The sequence below is a fragment of the Natrix helvetica genome (genome assembly GCF_964273705.1).
Source record: "Natrix helvetica genome assembly, chromosome: 3".
Taxonomy (NCBI): Eukaryota; Metazoa; Chordata; class Lepidosauria; order Squamata; family Natricidae; genus Natrix; species Natrix helvetica.
In genome coordinates, this window is record NC_138549.1 from 111,570,774 (window position 1) to 111,590,369 (window position 19,596).

Here is a 19,596-nt window from a genome sequence, read left to right on the forward strand (position 1 = left end):
CCTTGTAGAGGATGATGGGGAAAGATATAAGGTAGACTTCTCTTACAAATCATTAGCAGAAGACATTTCCCTAATCCTCCTCTTATGATTGTTTTTCATGAGACAATTTGGATTTGCAATTCCAATCAGGAAAACCAAAGCACCTATAACTGAGACCCTCAAAACTGGATGGCCCTTGAGAGTTGCACATAGGATGGATAATAATCAAGTAAGCATCCATTGATATAAGATCAGAAATATATGATGTTATCTCTTCCCTCACCATCTCACCTCAAGCAGCATATGACACCAAAGGGTAGCATAAAGCACTATTTCAGGGTACAATTTCAGCCTAAAAAGAAGTGAGGTCCACTGAGAGAGGGCATATAGATAAATATAAATAGCTGTTTCCTTGTGTCATATAATGGAAATTGCAAATAGCATACTCCCAGTAACTAAATCTGCATTTCTAGTGAAGTAAAAAGCAAGGGAGGATTGTGTTTTAAAGCACAATGAACTCATCATAGTTACACTGTGGAATTCATGGTCCCAGCACATGACAGGATAATTTGATCCTTAAAAAATTAAAAATTCAAAAAGCAGTTTCTTGGAAACATTCTGCATGTATCCTTTTCATCCAATCATTTTTTTTCCTTCCAAGTAAATACTGAACTGAACTTTAAGGGACTGTACAGCTCCCAATGCCCATATTCTTGCATCTCATTTCCCACAACTGTCCGTTGTCCTCTTCCTTCCAGTTCTTTGGCAATTTGTGGCACTCTTGGATTTTGGAGGCAAGATTGTGGAATAGGATGCAGTTAGTTACAAATCCCATCTCTGGGCAAATGGAAATCCTTGCCTGCTGACTTTCTTTTTTAAAAAAAAAACTAAAAATGTTTAAAGCTGGTAAATGATAGGCTGCCATGACCTTCCTTAGAAACCCTGCCAACTACCCAGAACGTTAGATTGACCAATGCTAAAATAAATCCTCAGAATCACCTTGGTGACTTTGCAGATAAAAGGCAAACTTTTGTGGGCCCTGTGCTGGGAACCATGCTACTTCCCCCCTTCTGTATATTGGCACACATTATTATAAAAGCTGCTTAGGATCCTATTTATCCCTCCCTGCTCACATCTGCAACTTGCATGCTTGTGGCCACAAATGTGAGGAATGGAAGACTCAGGAATCTTTCTTCTATGCAAAATATCCCCCCACCCTTTCTTCTCCCTGTGTAAGGCTTTGCCTGGTCCTTGAGTTGGTGCTTCAGATTTTCCTCAGTAGGTTAAAGGAGCAGAGGAAGTACATTATCCTGGGCTCTTTCAGGTGACTATCAAGGAGGACGAGGGGGACTCTTAATGCCTGGCTTTGACTGCTTTAGTTGCATCTAAGGGCTTAGTGCAGTTTTAAAAAAGAATTTTTTTTAAAAAGGTGGAAGAGAGTGGTAATGGAGCCCACAGCCAGTTCCCAGCCTTTGCTGTAATACTTTGTACCCAAACTGTTGCTTCTGTTCCACCTTCAAGCGTGGATAGAGCTTTGTACTTCTCCCAAACACACACACACACACTTTATTCTCTTCTCTCTGAGCTCCTTCTTCTCCTCCTCCTCCCACTCCACCCTATTCACATTACCTCAAAGTGCATTTAAGCATCAATAAGGTGCGAAGGGAAAATTGTCTGTCACGTTAATCCAGGCCTGAGGGGCTGGGAAATATAAAAGAGAGAGAGAGAGAGAAAAGGAACGGTTCTTTAAGAGCCTAAAAATCCATACAATAGCTGTGGGAATGCTGGTCAGGCCCTTTCCTCCCCACTGCCTCCGTGGTGATCCCTCAATTAGCACGCAGGGCCTGATTCTATAGGAAGCCTTGTCTTTCAAGGTGAGCCTGTTTGTTTGGGGAAGGGGAGCCTCTTGTCAGATTGCCTAAGTTTGCCTCCAGTGCAGACCAAGGGAGCTGAGACTGCAAGGTCTGGCAGAACTTGGGGAGATGAGGGGGAAGAGCTCTCTCTCAACTTCAGAAGGGCATTGAAGATGTAGAGTGGTGATAAGGAGGTCAAGAAAGCCTACAACACCCTTCCTTCCCTTCTCCCTCCCTCCCTCCCTTCCCGCCCTTCCTTCTTCCTTCCTTCCTTCCCTCCCTCTCTTCTTCCTTCCTTCCCACCTTCCTTTCTTCCCTCCCTCCTTTCTTCCTCTCTCCCTCCCTTCTTCCTCCCTCCCTCCCTTCCCTCCCTCCCTCCCTTCTTCCTCCCTCCCTTCCTTCCCTCCCTCCCTTCTTCCTCCCTCCCTTCCTTCCCTCCCTCTTTTCTTCCTCCCTTCCTTCCTTCCCTCCCTCCCTTCCTTGTCAATTTCACTGTCAATTGAAGGGTTTTACCCTTACTTGTTGTGTCTCAAGGACCTTCCACAAAGGCTTCCAAGTTTAAATGTTTTCACTGCTAGAACTGACCTTGTCTTTGGATTACGGCAGCCAAGAGAGGAAAGTGGGCTCATTAATTGGGATGGGTGGGTCCCCCTTAATTTAAGCAGAGCTGTGTTGTATAGAGGGCTCTGCTTAATGGCGGGAAGTAATCTCTGCATATTTCTTGTTTTTGGAGGAGATGCGGATTATGGTGTCTCATATCACAATGTCACAATGCTTCTGAATTCATGTTTCAAAAAGAGTTTACATTGTACACACTTTAGAGTCCCTTCTGCTGGCAGCAGAACACCACGAGCTTTGTTTGAATTAGTTAAAAAGTTTTTTTTGAGCGGGGGGGGGGGGAACACAAATTGAAACCAAAAATCAGAAAAATCGTCTTTTAAAATCCCACGAAGTCCGTGCCCTTTTCCTCTTCCCTCGGGCTTTAAGGGCCAGTTCGAATTGGGCGACTTGCTTCAGATTTTTCTGAACTCCCTTTTTTATGGAAGGAGCCGAGGTTTTGCTCCCAAACGTTTGATTTTTTGCCATTCCAAAAAGAGGCCTGGACGAAGTGAAGCGGTGCCTCTTGTGGGAGACCCTCTTCGGGGCAAAGAAATTGGGTAGGAAGGAGCGGTGGTTGGATGGAGAGGAGGAACGTTTGCAGGCCGTCCATCCGGGGACCCCGATTTAATGGGACGCTTAGCCAAAACGTCCCATCTTGCAATTTCAGGGATCTCGCCTGGACCCGCCTTTGCACCTCGCCGGATCGTGTCCAGCTCAGAGCAGGGCAGAGGGAGGACCCCCTCGCGACCCTCCTCCTCTTGAGAGGCCCGATCTTTGCCCCTTTCCGGACAAGCGGCGGCTGGGAGAAAGCCCTCACCTCCTCCCAGTCGAGGGCCGGAGCCTCCAAGGGGCGTCGGGGGGAGGGAGGGAAGCGCACCCGCAGCCTCGCTGGCGTTCGGGGAGCCTGGTCGGGTGGGGAGGGGGGCTTCTCAGCTGACCGGGCTGAGCTCTAGAGGAGCAGCGCAGAGAGGCGAGGGGGTGGCGGCGGGGGAGGCAGCGGCGCAAAGAGAAGGGGGAAAAAACCACGGTTGCGTTAAAACTGTTCCTTAGTCACTTTTAATTAGCCCCCTCGATTTAATTAGCAAAGTTGAAACATGCAATTAAAATTAGCTCAGTTTAGCGGGTCTTCAAGGGAAACCGGGGGAGGAAGCGCGGCGGGAGCCGTCAGGCGGGCGGGCGAAAGGTGGGAACTCGCTCCGAGAAGGGAAGGAGGCAGAGAGCCTCGGAGGGGCAGCCCCGGCCGGCACCGGCTCCCTTTCGACGGGGGGGACGGGACGGGGGGACGGACGGACTGGGCTCGGCCCGAGGAAACGGCAGCCCTTCTCGGCTCCGACTGGCAGAGCCGAGATGAGCCGCAAAGCCACCATCTGCGGCTCAGCCATTCCCTGCAAGAGCCGATCAGTCCCGTTTTCCCTTCCCTCTCCCGGGACCAGTGCCTTTCAGGGCCTGTCTCGGGAGTCGCGAATGAGTATGTGTGTGGGGGTGTGTGTGTGTGATGGGGATTGTAGTCCGGCACTCCGGAAGTAGCCAGTTTGCCTGATTTCTCCTTCACCAGACCAACCCGAATTCCGAGCCCGGGCTGGCTACGCACTAGGAGCCCAACCTCCTTTGCTTGGGAAGGGCTGCCGGTGCTCCCCAACATTAGCCATCCGGGGCAGATGCGAGACGAGGCCCCGAGAAACTGCTGCACCAACCCGGGGCGCGAGCCCGGAGCTCTTGGAGGTTCCCGAGCGGGAGACACTCGCCTTTTCTTTTCACTGGGAGGGGGCGGGTGGGGGGAAGAGTCGGAAAAATAGGATCGGAAGTAACAAGAGTAAAGATTTTGGATAACGATCGATTGCCGTGAGCCACCCCCTGAGTTCTGGTGGCGTTTCCCCCAAGCTTTCTCCATCCCTCTCCGAGTTCTCGGTTTTCAGATTCAAGCTCTTACGAACGACACATTCTGAAAACGTGTACATTCATCGGAGAGGTGGCTGGCAACAATTTCAGACAGCGGGGAGGGGGGGGGAGAAAGGAAAGAAGGAAGGAGAAACGAAGGAAGGAAGGAAGGGGAAGGAAGAGGGAGTGGGGAGGAAGGAAGGAGGGGAAGGCTCGTTCGCACTGACTGTTTGGAATGGAAGGGCTGAGAGGTGATGTAGAAGAACACAATGTGCTGGAGGCAGATGCCGCGGTGCCCGGGCCCACGGAACCCACACACCCCGCGAGGCTTTTCTTCTGTAGGGTATCAGGCAAAAATAGACCGTGGGGATCTTGGAGAAATTATTTACCTCCGTGACCCAAAAGCAAAACGCAACAATAAAATAAAGCTTTCTTTTTTTCAAAATCCTTAAAGCCAACTGAATAACCCGTAGCGTGGGGGGGGGGGGGGGAGAGACACTGTAACCTCACACAAGCGAAGGTTGAACGCTTAAGGACCGAAATGAAGCCCACCGGAGGCTTTCTGTAGTGGAATTCATCTTCGGGGGCAGGGGTTAATTATTCTGGAGTCAAGATTCAGTTAGCTTCGTTCAGCGACCATGCAAGGGGGTCGAAAACATACCATCCCGCCTGTTTTAACCCTCACCTCTTTTTTTCCATTGCCCCCCCACAAAAAAAGAAGTTTGGAAAAGGAAACACCGAATACCTGCAGAGTGAAATGTGCTTGACTTCCCCCCTCCCTTTCCCTGAAACACCAGTGCCAATAAATGTTGTGGGAGAGGCTGAGGCGCAAATCCCAGTATCCAAAAAGCTTTCCAGGAAAACAAACAAACAAACAAACAATACGGAGGCCGTGATAACAACTGGATATTTTGTCTTCTCCTAATACAATGCTTATTTTTGAAATGGTTGAACCAGTGTCTTTTTTTTATGGACCGATGCTCTGTGATAATGCATTATGCCCGGGTCTTTGTAGCCATTGAGGCAAGAATGATCGAAATCTTGTCCCCAAATGCCGAGAGTATTTTATTTTACTTTTAGTTCATTTTTTAATGAACTTAAATTCTTCTTTTTTTTAAAGGGTTCGGAAAAACGCGATGCAGGTTCAGTTAAGATAATTAAGAGCTGCGGGAGGAGGAGGGGGCGAGTAGTAGGCATTTACATTTACAGTCAGGGTAACTCCTGGATCAGGTAGAGAGCACGAAGGGTTTGTCCCGGGCCCCTTCCAAGTTTTTCTTTCCCTTTTTCTTTTTGGGCCCAACAGATTCATGGCTGGGGAAATTGCGGGTCCAAGTCGGGATGGGGCAGATTCCTGGCCGGCGAGGAAGGTCTTTGAGGCAGACAATGAGTCCCAGCTCAAAGGCTCACTTCGGAGAGAAAACGCGGAAGGCTTTGACCGCCAGCCTCGCGTTTGCCGGAAAGCCTTCAGCGTCCCTGCCTGGACCTTGCTCGACAGACGCCCAGTTGCTGGCCACGGCTGGGAAACTCAGCGGCTGGAAGGTCAAGTCCACGGAGGCCACCAGATTAGAGGAGGCCGGTAGGTGACTCTTCGGGCAGGACAGCAGACCAACAGATCAGCCTCTTTACCGATTTGCTGGATTTTAACCTGGAGGAGACATTTGGGCCAACCTGATGGCTCAGGAGACAAGTAGGCGGAAAGTCCTCCAGCCCTGAATCCGGTCTTCTCCCCACCCCACCCCTTCGTGGTCTCCAAATGCGCCCTGACCGAAACCACCCGCGGGCCCCATCTACCCCCCCCACCCCCTAGTCCCCACCTGCATAAATGGTACACAGAAGGAGGTTGCGTTGGTTCGATCCCAAAGGGACCCTTTCGATGGGCGAGGAGGAGTTACCACCTTTGGTCCAATATACGTTGGGGGGGAAGAGGTTGAACGCTCTTCTGAAGCTCCTAATGGAGAGCTCCCGGCTCAGCAAGGCTCTGAAGCCGCTAATTTACAGGCAAATTCTAGGACTAGGTAAACCAGTTTCTAGTCCTCATTGAGATCAGTCTATATCGCATCTGTGGCATTTGCGCACTGCCAGTCTAGTGTTCAAATGATGAGGATAACAGTTCCTAGGTCCTTGGTTAGGACTCGAGCTGTTGAGCTACCAACCAGCCCCAAAGGCTGTGAATCTCACCAAAGATTAACCATGCAATAATAATAATAATAATAATAATAATAATAATAATAATAATAATAATAATAATAATAATAATAATAATAATAATAATAACGACGATAACGATAACGATAACGATAACGATAATGATAATTCAAGTTTAAGGAGGTTGTGTTGATTGGAGATGTTTTTAATATAGAGAAAACAAAAAAACCACCCTTCCCTCTCAACCTTATCTGGACTCTCCAGCCCATCTGCATAAATTGATTCTTTCCAAATCAGTCTAAGTTGCAACCAGTCCCTGGTTTGAGAAGGAACAGGGGAGTTTCCCCAAAGTTGGTACCGGGACCTTTTCTCTTTTTAAAAATGACCATTCTTAATCATATTTTTTTTAATGTTTCCAGTTTCGCCTGCATGTCAAACCACCTCAACTTTTCAGTACTAAGCCTGGATGAAGGCGGGAGGGAGCGCCTACTTTATTTTATTTAAGCGGAGAAAACATGCTGGGGGAGGCGGGCGGGCGGGTTGGGTAATTTTCATTCTTGTAATATTGGTTTGGGGATAATTACTTTTAATGTCAAAAAGATTTAGTTTAATATCATCTCTATTAGGCTGCTGGGCGGATAATTAAAAGTGAAGCTGATAGCAGGAGGGAAAACAGATGGGATTTGCTTACTTTGATTCAGTAGGTAAATAATGAAAAAGTCAGTGGCAAAACCCGCACGAACAATTGAAACCTTAAAGATCGCTAACATTATTGGAAGCCCTGGCGAAGTAGCTCCTTGAAGGGAGACTGGATGAATATATGCCAAGCGAGAACTATATTTCTTCCGCTTCTTCTCTTTCTCCTCCCCTGCCTCCTGCCTTGGGGGAAGAACTATCCTCGCTTTTAGACAGTAGAAATAATCTTTTAATTAAGAATTTGCCCGTACAAATAGGAATTTGATTCCACCTGGAAACTTTGGGCGAGAATAAGAAGGGGCATTTTAGAATGATCTGAATCAATATCTATGTGTCGAAGAGGGGAGCGAGGAGGCTTTTAAAATGTGTTCCGATAAATCCCAGCTACGTGTAGAAATAGTTGCCTGACATTTGGGATAAAATAATAACAACAACAACAATAGCTATAGCGCAGTGATGAATATAGCTCTTGGTCCGTTCACTTGTGCTTAAAGTCCAGTGGGCCAGACTTGGTTCAAAGTAAAATTGTTTCCAATTGCGTGTAATATCGGGGGGGGGGGGGGAATCACGCAAGAAGTGTACAAATGTTCCTGCTGAATAGTCAGAATTAATTAATTATTTAATGAACACATTCACAAAGCTTTCGACTGCTTGGCGATTAAAGCAACGTTTGGGAGGCTGGAGGCAGTGAGTAGAAAATATAAAGCTAATCATGAAAAAAATCGTGCCAATAATTTTTATGCGGGTTATTAATAGGAATTGTAGTTAACAGCATGGATTCAACTCGTGTTCTGCTCTTGGGAAGAGAGAAAAGTCATTTTTAGACCCCTGGGACTTGGGCTGGATGGGTGATGGAGAGTTCCCTGCTCTCCCCCCTCTCCCACCGCCCCGGTTAATTTTTCCGGCTCCTTCAATCCGTCCGCCTCAGGGTTGCCTCTGGGAAGCTGCAGAGTGAAGGGTTGGGGTCTGGATTAGGGTTGGTTGGGTTGAATGCTTCTGTTTTCCACTGCGAGTCCTACTCTCCGCCTCCGCCGGGCGGACTTGGCTCCCTCCATTGGAGAAAAAAAAGGTACCCATTTTCCGCCAGGGTTGCATGTCACTGTCCACACGTCCTCCCCTGCCAGTGCTCCTTTAGTGCACAGGTTGAAATATCTCCCCGATCCTTATGGCTCGAAGGCAGCGGGGGAGTCCAGCTTGGAGCAGCGGGGCAGGGGAGTTGGGGAGGACGACGACGACGAAAGGGCGAAGGTGTCGTCTCTATCCTGCCCCCCCTGCAGGTCCAACTCAGCTACTGTTGCTCTCCGCTGGATCTCCTTACTGCAGCGCGCGCGCGCACCCGCACACCCGCACACACCCGCGAAGAGCGAGAGAACGAGCTCAGCCTGAAGGTGAGCTCTCGGAGCTTCGAGGTTGGGAAGCCTCTTGCAGAGCCGCCTCCCGCCGTAGAAGGCGGGTTGTGCGTCCTCAAGCTATCTCGGAGCGCTCCAGATGATATCTGGCCTGGCTCAGTCATTCTTAAGGCACTCAGTAGGGGGGAAGTTCAGCCCGAAATAAAAAGCTAGATTCTCACATATTTAACACCGTTATGGAATTAGCTAGAGTCCCATTTGATGGGTTCGCACGACCCATCGAACTTTACACGAACCAAATGGCTTGCATTCGTACAACCTCTAAATCCTTTGTACAGAAAGAGGAGTGGGGGGGGGGGAGCAAAGCAACCAACCAAGACTGAAATCTGACGAAGTTCGGTTCCTTTGCAAATGCAGCCTCGAAATTAGCAACTGGCCTGGTCAAAGGGGGTTGTGTGAACACACATAGTGTCTGTTTTGGTCTAAGATTCATGGCTCCCTTGTTTTCAACAGTCGCGAATCCCAGACTGTAGGAGCCAGCCCTGGAACCGATTCTGAAAAGAAGCGCAGACGAGTTTGGAGGGTAGCCTGAAGCTTCTTTGCGGAGAAAGTCCTGGAAAAAAAAAGATGCAGGAAACGGCGCCGAACCCAACAGGGCTCCGGTTCCAGGAAGACTTTCGAGGGAGAACTCATGCTCCCGAGAAACACCCCCCCCCCATTTGCGGACTGGTTTAAAAAGACGTGGCACCAATAAAGCGCCACTCCCAAGAAGTCTGCGGGCAAAGGGATCCAGATTCCAGCCTGCAACGGCACAGTTACTCTGAAGCCGGGCACTCCGTGGACTCTGGGCTGTTTATAGATTGGAGTGGGGGTGGGGGCAGGATCTCAGGGGCGCCACTTAGGGAAGGACCCGAGTAGCCGAAACATTTACAAGAGCAGGGGGAAAGACGCGTGTTTCATTGGAGAAATAAAAGCAACAACAACAAAAAAAACCATCGATAGGGGAAAAAATGCGTGCCAAGAAAGGAAAACGGAGCCTCAGAGAGACCCCGGGCCCGCTTCTCCAGCCTCCCCAAGGACCTGCCTTTAATATCCAGGCAGGGGATTCCCGTTTGGGGGATCGAGGGCGTCCGCGGGGTGGGAGATAGTGGGGTGGGCTCTTTTCGCTGCGCGGGAAAGCAGGGAGCGTAAAGTCTCTTGCAGGGGCGGGAATCGCTGGCTCGTTTGGGAGCCTTTGGAGGGTCTCTCCACGAGTCTGTTGCCTCGAGGGGACCGGAGGCGGAGCTGCCGGTGTTTTCCTGGCGAAGAGTCCGGTTAAAGAAGCGATATATATATATTGGAGAAACGAAAAAGCAGTTTCAGCAGAGTCAGGCCCCTCGCGCAGGGAAGAGGCGCGCAGGCGGGAGCCAGCAGTTCGGGAGTTACACCTAGATATGAAGGGGAGAGGGGGAAATAATAGATGTCTTCCCCAATCTGCTCCGAGTTCCAAAATGTTTGCTAAGAAGGGAATCTTGATTTTAATATACGTTGCCTTAATGAATGGGGCAGACTCTTTTCTTCGTTAATTCCACAGGAGGGATGTCCAGCATGGCCCAGCCAACTATTGTGATGATATCAAACCCCAAATAGCACGTTTAAAATAAACACAGTAAAATTCGGTCCTGGTTTTAAATTTCTCACACTTTGGGCTAGGAAGACTATCCCTCCCTCCCCATCTTCCCCAAAGGAAGGGTACATAGAAAAATATACTTAGCAGATTATTCTGCATCTGGACTTTGATTAGAAAGATGTCACATCCTTTACCTTTTTATTAATTTAAGACTTAAACAGCCAATTAATTCTTAACCTGAGCTGTCTAAACGGATAAGCAAAATTCATGCTGTGTATAATATGGCATGCAAATGGTTAATTATAGCAGTAGTGACTTATCTTGTCATCCAACTAGATAATTATAGGATTTGGGATTTAAAAGACTAAAATTTGTGTTGGGCTCTATTTTTTTTAAACGGAGAAAGGCATGAAATAAGGTGTTCAAATAAATGTCGATATATAGTTTCACACCCCTTTATGAAATGATTTAGAGTTTCTTACACCCAAACAAGACAAGATTAGGCCCAGTTATTTCTGCAAAGAGCCTGGTCACTGGCACAATTCTTCCTATTGGTGGAAGCGTTGCTTTTGGTCAGGTGAAGATAAGTAACACTCTGGGTCTTTTTGATATCCCTTTTTTTAAAATCACAAACTGTACTTAATTGTACCATATCGATTCATGTTGCAAAATGACACTGTTTCTTGTGAATATTTCTTGTTGTGGGCTAGGAAACAATCAACATTTTTATTCCATGCAGTTTTAGGTCTATTTTTAATTCCATGCATATCTTGTTTTTGTTTTAGCTATTGCTGATAGAGAAAAGTCTAGGCAAGCTTTTGTTGACTTCAATGCAGTCATCTGTCTCTCTCTTTCTCTCAACAGAGCTATACAAATGTTGGTTCCAAGTACATGCCTGAGCTCTTCCTTCTCAAAAGTCCTTCGCTTTTGAAATAAAACCAAACCACATTTCCTGCCTCTAAACTTCAGTAGAAAGCAAAAGAACGAATCACCTGAAAACTAGAATCCGAGCAAGATGCTCATTTCAGAGATTCGCTGATCTGTCTTTATTGGAGATCCTTCTTCCAAAACTCTCTCAACTGGTTTGGGTGGAGAAGGCAACTAACGATCACTAGATCTATTGAGACCTTGGCTTGTTAATCCTCAGGCTGCTGTTTCTGTTTTCAAAATTTCATCTGCTTTCAATAACCAGAGTATAGTTTTCCTGACTAACAACCTCCTCTGCAAAGAGCAGGACTCCTGTGTTGGCCAGCTTCATTCTGGCTCCTGGGTGACAATTAAAAAATAAGGGAAGAGGATTCCGAAATAATACGACCTCCCCCCCACTTGAGAAGGGAAGCCAAGCGGGAGAGGGACACGCATTATTCCGGCCAAGTAAATTCCTCTAAAGGAGGCAAAAAGGGGGACGTCCCTCCTCAGTAGTAGGCCAACTGCGGAGAAACCTATCTTGCCAATGAAAGCACCCCCGCCCTTGTCTCAGGGCTCGAGGCAAGTTCTTGGCCATATCCACGGCGCTATGCTTCCTTCCGCTGTGGACAGGGCTGTTCAGCTCTAACGCTTCCACCTTTCTGGGAAGGGACTTTGAACCATGAGTTAAAACCATGAATTAAAACCATTAAATCTTGGTGACTTCTAACAAAAATTGAGGAGAGAGATTTTGCTCCCTTCAACACACGTGTAAAGAACAAAGTAACCGTTGCAAAAAGAAAAGAAAACGTCCTCTGCCAGAAGCTTAGATGGACTGTCACTTTCCCTACTCCGGGGATGGTTAATATGTAAAAGATTTCCCAAGTATGCCCAGTAGAGATTGCCTTGCCAACCTTACAATTTTTTTTGGAGATACATGTAAGACATACGTACCGGTTTTGTTGACCATTTTTTCCCCTTGGGGACAGGAAAGACATTTTATTAGCCGGCGTAGAAGTTGGGCGGGGGACCTAAACACAATTACCAACGTTTCGAAACTTGTCTTCTCTCGGGGAGAAACCGTCAAAGCTGCCCAGCCCATTTTCTCGGGCTATATTAACTTGGAAATGGGTTGCCTTACTTGCTCCAAATGAACTGGTCGCTGATCTGGGTTGACTTCTTCAAAACAAGCAAGTCCCAAGGAGTGTGACGTCAGGCACTGCATGTCAGGCAAATGCTAGTCGACAACAAAAACAATATATTGTTTAAAAAGCGAATGAATCCAGTGGTAGCGAGCATAATTGCTCACGGATCGATTCCCTGTTTTAATTGTACCTACAGGAAAGTCAGAAACAGTCTTGATTGACTTTTAGTTAAACAAACAATTAATAATTGAATCTGAGAGGGGGGGGGGAAGAGAAGAAAGTATGTAATAAGTAACGCCGTCAGTGAGCCTTCCCTTTTCTTTCCCAAATATAAAATGTAATACAGTACCTCACCGGTATTCCCTTTGAGGGCAGCCGCTGAACCTGAAGATGTAGAAGGCGAAAGAGAAAAGGGAAAAAAAATAGCCTGTGCTCTAAAACGAAACCATCAGGACGGCTCTCCTATTAGTGGCAACTTTTCTATCTGATCTTGACAAGTGACACCCCAGGAAAATGTGAGGTTCAAAGAGCAAAATCAATCGGCAGAGCAACTACTGTTTTCAATGAACTTTATAAATGCCCGGACCACAAGATAACAGAACATTTGGGAAAGAGAGTGAAAGACAGAAAGAGAGAGAGAGAGAGAAAGAAGAAGAAGAAGGGGGAGAAATGAAAACTATTTGCTGTGGGGTTTCTCCCCCCCCCCCTGAATCTTCCCCTCCCCCTTTGGACCCTCTTAGCGCCCCCCTCCCCTTAAAACAGTTTATTTGAAAGAAGCTTCGGGTGGACACTGTAGACATCCAAGTGGCCAATCAGAAAAGCTCTTTCCCCTCTCGGCCAATGGCAGGCGCCACATTGTTGTCAAATGTTGTCTAATGGATACGTAAGGCGCAACAATAGAGCAAGCGCTCGCGGGCGGTTCGGCGAAGATTTCTATCTCTTGGCAACTCTCGCTCTCTTTAGTGGCGCACATGCAAAGTTGGGGCTGAGGGAAGGGGGGGGTCCGGACTGGGTTCGGCTGCCCGTTGAAGGCGGCTTTGGTTGGTGGGGCTGTAGCTGGAGGAAGGGAGAGGCAGAGGAGGCTGAGAAAAATCAGAGGGCGGCTGAGACAGGAGCGCGGGCGCGAATCAGGAAGTTGGAAATTGTTGCACTCTGAAGTCTGAAACCTGGCGGGGGTCAGAGGAATCCTCTGTCTCCTGCCACGGTTAGCTTGGCTTGCCTGCGATTGTGACAAGCTGGAATCTTGGACAGGCACTGGGACCGCTGCGTCTCCAGGGGCTCGTGCGCGCTTCTGGCGGGACGGTGTTTTGTAACATTGGCAGGCGAAGGAGCGCAGCTGTTCTCCTTTCCTCGGATCGTGGCAGGAGAGGTTGCCGTCGGGTTCCGCCGTAAGTCCTTGCCAGGGAAGAAATCAGCGGGAGTGAGCCGGGGCGAGTTCTGCTTCGCCGCGTGGTTGAGAAGAGATGGAATGGCTGGGGAGTCATTGCGTTGGTTTCGGAGCTTGGGGGCTTTGATTCGTGGGGAGCAAGGAAGCCCCGACTTCTGCTACCCTAGGATCCACGTTGCTTCTGGGGGAGATTGAGCCAGAGCAACCAAAAAGGTCGGGGGGGGGGGGCGCGTTGTTTGCTTCCTCGAAGAGTAAACGCCCTTTACTTCCCCGAAGTTAGTTAACGCAGATGCGCTCTAGAAGGGAGGGGGGTGATTGTGGAGGAAGGACTGAGAAGCATCAGACTTTTTTTGGAGGAGAAAAAGTTCTCGGTTTTTGTAATTTGAACGGCTTCAGAGTGGCTTCAGAGAGGGACACGGGCTGTTAGAGAAGCTGAGCAACTCGTTAGCCTCTCGCGGAGAGGCGGGCTGTTCCAGGAAGGGCCTGGCGTTTCCCTCGCCCCGTTGAACCCGCGGGAGTCTTGTTGAGGTATTAAAGGAGCATCGGTGGGCCCTGAGCCTCCGCGTCTTCCCTGGCAGCCACGACGGCATCCCTTCTTGGTCGAGATGGAACTGAGGTCTGAGATGACCAGCGTCCCCACGGCGCCCTCTGCGGTGCCCCCCAGTTCGGTGGCGGCAGCGGCGGCGGCGGCGGCAGCAGCCAGCCTGCCGGTGAGCGTAGCCGGGAGCCTTCTGCGAGGCCCGCCGTTGCTCCTGCGAGCTGCCGAGAAGTATCCGCGCACCCCCAAGTGCGCTCGCTGCCGCAACCACGGCGTGGTGTCTGCGCTCAAGGGCCACAAACGCTACTGCCGCTGGAAGGACTGCCTTTGCGCCAAGTGCACGCTGATCGCCGAGCGGCAACGCGTCATGGCCGCCCAGGTGGCGCTACGGCGGCAGCAGGCTCAGGAGGAGAACGAGGCCCGCGAGCTGCAGCTGCTCTATGGCACGGCCGAGGGGCTGGCTCTGGCCGCGGCCAACGGCATCATCCCGCCGCGGCCCGCCTATGAAGTCTTCGGCTCCGTGTGCAGCGCCGATGGAAGCTCGGGGGGTTCAGGTGAGGAGCTAGCGCGCACCCCAACCCTGAGGCCATGGCGACGAGCTAAAAAGGCGCTCGTTTTCCGTCGCCCCGGGATTCGAACCGTTCCCCTAAGTAAACTTGACGGGCGGCAGGGAGTCCCGTGCAAGTTCTGAGAAAGCCAGCTTTTTGGTTCCCGGGCCCCGTTTAAAGCCCTTCGGCCTCAGGAGTTCTACACGAAGTTTAGAATGGGTCTGGCCGACGACGAGGAGAGAGCTTCCCAATCTTTCTTTAGGCAGCCTTCAGCACACTTAAGAAACGAGCCCTTCTGCCCGGAGGCTTCTGTCCACTTTCCCACATTTCACCTTTTGCTCCTTCTCAGTCCCCCTGGAGATTTCCCCCACGCTCTCTCCGTCCCACGCTCAGTTCGTTTCCCTTCCATGCAACCATCAATAGCTCACTCTTTGAACACGATTTCTAGACCTCCAATCTCAGCCTTTGCAGCAGTTCAGGATTTCTTCACGATCTGTAAGATAAGGAGTTCCCACGTCGCTGACCGAGTTATTTTTTTTAAAAAAAGAATCCTACCCGTTGCTTTAACTATGAAACATTGGCCAGGCATTTCTAGATTATAGTCCCACTCGTGTTTGCCAGGCCCAAAGCAGTAAGGGTCCACATCGTTGTTTTTTCTGAGCAGTGCTTTCTCTTTCTTGCTCCCTTCCTCTTTCCCCCGTGTTCATAAAGTCTTTCACACCCATTTGGGGCCTACTTAGTGTCCCTCTAATTACTATTGGATTCATTTCCAGGTAAGTCAGTATTGCTAGTAGTAAACTGCTCCTTGAACATATAGAGGCCTGGTCAGAGATGGCATCGAATTGTGCCTACCCCAAACTGGGGCTGCCTTCCAAGTTTTCTTCGGGGATGCTACAGGAAGTTATGATCGGAGTTGTGTTCCCATGCCACTAAGGGGACCAGGTCGGGGAAGGTTTTTTGGGTGGGGGTGGGGGTCTCCTTGGCCGTCCCAAGCCAGAGAAGCGGGAGACGACAGAGAAGAAAGCGCCTCCTAGCGACCACAGCAATTTAGCCCTGCCAGGAGACGCCCTGTAGCTGCAGTGGCGAGACGATTTCGTATCCTAAAGTAGCTCCTTAGGAAGGTCGCCAAGGTGAGGCGACGGTTCCCCGGCAGGTGCCACCCGGGGAGGGGAAGAAAGAGAAGACGGCAAGATATGAAGTGGAGGGCACATTGGGAAGGCAACTTGAAGCCACCAGAGACAGCGGAAAGTGGGGATGGACAGAAGAGTGGAGGAAATCAGGCTAGGGTAGAGGAATGCAAGATCCATTGGGCGGGTTCCCTGTGGGACAGAAAGGCGAGTAGTCTGAATTAAGTCTCTTGGTTGCTCTAAACTGCCGAAAAGAGCCCACCTTCCATTTCTGTCAAGGTAAAGTACCTAATAGGCCCCCATCCGGCACTTGGGGCGGGGGGGGACGGGGAGGGGCACGCTGGCAGGGAGAGCCTCGTGCAGCTCGCTCTTTCTGTCTCTCTCGCCAGAAGTCAAGCTGCAGAAATTTGACTTGTTCCCCAAGTCGCTTCTCACCAGCCGCTCCGTGACTCCTCAACAGAACAAGCCTTTGTCGCCGGATGGGACGGACGGCGCGCCAGGCACCTCATCCCCGGAGCCGACTCTACACGGCTGTGGCTCGGGCTCGGAGAACGGCGACGGCGAGTCCTCCGTCAGCTCGCCAGTCTCCAAAGGCGCCAAAGACGGCAGCGGGGGCGGCGGAGCCGAGGAGGAGAGCACAGGCTCCGTCAGCCCACTGGGCTCCGACTCGGGTTGCTCTGAGGCAGAACGGGACGAAGCGGGCGCTCCCTCGCCTGGTTTGGCCGTTGCTGCCGCGGCCGCCGTGGCGGGGAGCAGCCGACAGCAGCGGACGCCGTTGGACATCCTGACGCGCGTGTTTCCCGCGCACAAGCGCAGCGTGCTGGAGCTGGTCCTGGCCGGCTGCGGCGGCGACGTGGTGCAGGCTATCGAGCAGATCCTTAACAACCACCATCACCACCACCACCGGGCAGCAGGCGGCAGCCCAGGCCAAGCACTTTCCGCCGCCTCTGGACTTAGTTCGGTAGGGCCGGACAAGGCGGGCGAAGAGAGCTGGGCGCGGGCAGCTGGAGACGCGCCGGGGACCTTGGGTGGCCTGCAGCCTTCCTCGGCTGCCGGCACTTCGCATCACCGCCCTCTTTTGGCCGGCGCTATGACCCCGGCCATCGGCGCGCTGGGCAGTCGCTCCGCCTTCTCCCCTCTGCAACCCAACGCTACCCATTTCGGGACGACGGCTGAGGCCGGCGCCTACCCCTTAGGCACGCACTTGAGTTTGAGCCCGCTGCGCCTGGCTTACTCGGCCGCAGCGGCGCACAGTCGCGGCCTGGCCTTCATGACCCCTTACTCCACGGCGGGGCTAATGCCCACGCTGGGCTTCCGGCCGCCTATGGAGTACGCCTTCAGCGACCTCATGCGGGACAGATCGGCCGCGGCGGCTGCAGCCGCGGCTGCCGCCGCCGCTGCCAGCGCGCACAAGGAGCAGGCGTACCCAAACGGCCTTTACGGGCCCTTGGTGAATAGCGCCCCAGACAAACAGTAGGCCGCAAAGCCGGTGGCTGGATTTTCTATGTACATATATATGCATAGAGAGAGATAGAAATATATACGATATAAACTTGTGCGCAAAGGACAGCTGAGGCAGCGAATACTCGGAAGGCGGCGGGGGAGCGACCTGGTCTAACCGAGGGCTCGATTCCCCGCCGGTATCGCAGCGGGTCTTAAACGCCGCTTATCCTCAGATAACGAAAGGCGCCAGTTAGAAGTAAAGTTCCCCGGAAAGTGAAGCAGCGGAGTAGTCCAAGGTTGGAGCTGAGGTGGTTGTGGTGGGGCTACAGCACTTTTCGCGGAGCAAACGAGGAGAAGGAGGAGGAAGAGAAAGCGCAGTCTCGTCGGCAGCCGAGTGAACGGGACATATTGCCAGTGATTTAAGGCAGAATTTTGCAAAAATGTTATGGCCCTAGATATGTAACGTGTCTATGGGCAGCACTGTTGCCGAATTCTTCTGTCGGTTTCTGTGAGTAACAATGGGAAATCACCTTGTCCCCCGCCCCCCAGCCTTGGTTTCGCCTGACTTTTAGGTGATCCGGGTTTCATTTCACACTCATTTGTCGCAACCACAAGTGGTCAAATGTGTGAAACTTGGCGAACCTCTAAAGTGTGTTGATTAAGCAAAACGAGCAAATTGCCTTTTTACTGTTAAAGTTGTCCCTCATTATTATATTTTGCATATAGCTGTAAACATGGATATTCCCTTTCGGGCGGCATCCATACTTCTATCTGTATCTCTATACCTGCCAGTGTATAGCATAATGTTAAAAAAAATGGGAATTTAAATTATTAATGTAATTTGTAGGCGAAGTTATTATTAATGGTAAATGAACCGGTTAGTCAGTTTTCATTTTGGAGACATGTCATCATAGAGATTAAACATACTGTAAAAAAAGAATTAACTCTTCGTTCTGTCTATTCCCAGGGGAAATTTAATGTGTAAATACGGTTAAAAAGTAAATATATTTGTAATTGTCATTTCCTTTGGACTCGATCCAAAGGCCGTTTGTTGGTCCGAATTTAATGAATAATCCAAACGAAAATGCTGTCTGGTTTCAGCGTAACAAAATTCTTGCCACTTCAAACAGGGTTTTTCTGAGTTTGTTTTTCCCTTCTGTTTTCATTTCATAGAAAACTAGAAATAAACATTATTTTGTATTAAAACCTGCCATAGGAAATAACTTCTGCTGTTTCGTTTATTTGCAGTATTTTAGCTTCTAAGGGCAATTCCAATTTATATCAAATGAAGAACTGATTTCAGATGATTTTTCGGTAATCCTGGCAGCTTCAATTAAACTGGTCAGTCCAATAGGTGATTCTGTCAGTAATAGGTAACCAATTCTGCAGTTCAAATACACATTATATCATAGTTAACAATGTTCTTACTGCAAGGGTTTTGGAAATCTCCTTCAAAGCTAGAACAATTTTTCCCGTAAAAGGTGATGTTTCTCACCTAAGGACTGAGATTCTGCAGATGTGAATTATCTTGTCTGTTGGACTTCTGAAACACCATTCCTGGTCTCCTTACCTGAGAATAAGCCCATTTATATTCAGTAGGATTTATTTTGGAACCAGTGCTATAGGGTTTCATTTGTGCATAACTCTATAAAATATTATTTTACTGCTTTTGATTATGATGACAAAATCCAGCAATTTAAACCTGGGATATTATTTGTATCAAATTTACCAATAAGAGCATCTATTCCTCTTCCCCTGAATTTTGAAATTTACATTCTACTTTTTAATTTTCAATCAGACAGGAACACACATTGAATTTCTGGTCTAGGAGGCTTCCTAGCTCTTGGCCAATAGATTGTCTATAAGAAAACTGACTGACAAAGGACAACGGGAATTTTATTCAAGCCAGCTCTCTGGACACTTTTTGGTTTTTATAAAAGCTAATTTACAGAAATCTGACAAGATATTTTTTCATTCTGAATGCTGCCTGGCCATTACTATTGGGAGTCTTTGGTACTATATATATCAATCAGTCCTAATTGCCCTTCATGGAAAGAAATCCCAATGGTCAAAAAATCATTCAGGACTTGGAGGAAGAAAACAATAACCAAGACTCCCCTTTTTCTATGTTGCTAAATAAAGCTATGAAGCAAAAGAGCTGGTAGGAATCTCCTACTGTACCTCCCTAAGGATAATGCTTCTGTAGGATGGATTTTTCTTTCTGTCCTGTGGAGTGTTTGGCCCAGGAAAACTATTACTCACAAAGAACAAGTTCAGTGCATGGTTGAATTAAGACAGTAAAAGCTCCTAAAATTGGTTGGTATGGAAACCTAATCCCACCCAACTGTTCTGTAGCACAGCTGGACTGTTTACTTTTTCACTTCAAATATAAC

General features: G+C 49.3%; 1 protein-coding gene across 2 annotated transcripts; it reads left to right on the forward strand.

Moving 5' to 3' along the window:
- Nucleotides 1-13,993: 13,993 nt before the first annotated feature.
- Nucleotides 13,994-18,408, forward strand: DMRTA2 (DMRT like family A2). Of its 2 annotated transcripts, none has more exons than XM_081948678.1 (2): nt 13,994-14,639; nt 16,114-18,408. In XM_081948678.1, the coding sequence occupies exons 1-2, from the start codon at nt 14,153-14,155 to the stop codon at nt 17,235-17,237; spliced, it is 1,611 nt and encodes a 536-aa protein (XP_081804804.1). In that variant the 5' UTR covers nt 13,994-14,152; the 3' UTR covers nt 17,238-18,408. The 2 variants fall into 2 exon arrangements, with proteins under 2 accessions (XP_081804804.1, XP_081804805.1); XM_081948679.1 differs by having other exon boundaries at nt 16,150-18,408.
- The last annotated feature ends 1,188 nt before the right edge of the window (nt 18,409-19,596 follow it).

Excerpts from the sequence above, each read along its gene's own strand:
- DMRTA2 (XM_081948678.1), top strand. The coding sequence starts at position 14,153 with ATGGAACTGAGGTCTGAGATGACCAGCGTCCCCACGGCGCCCTCTGCG. Across the intron at positions 14,640-16,113 it reads TGGAAGCTCGGGGGGTTCAG|CCTCGTGCAGCTCGCTCTTT; the intron begins GTGAGGAGCTAG and ends TGGCAGGGAGAG.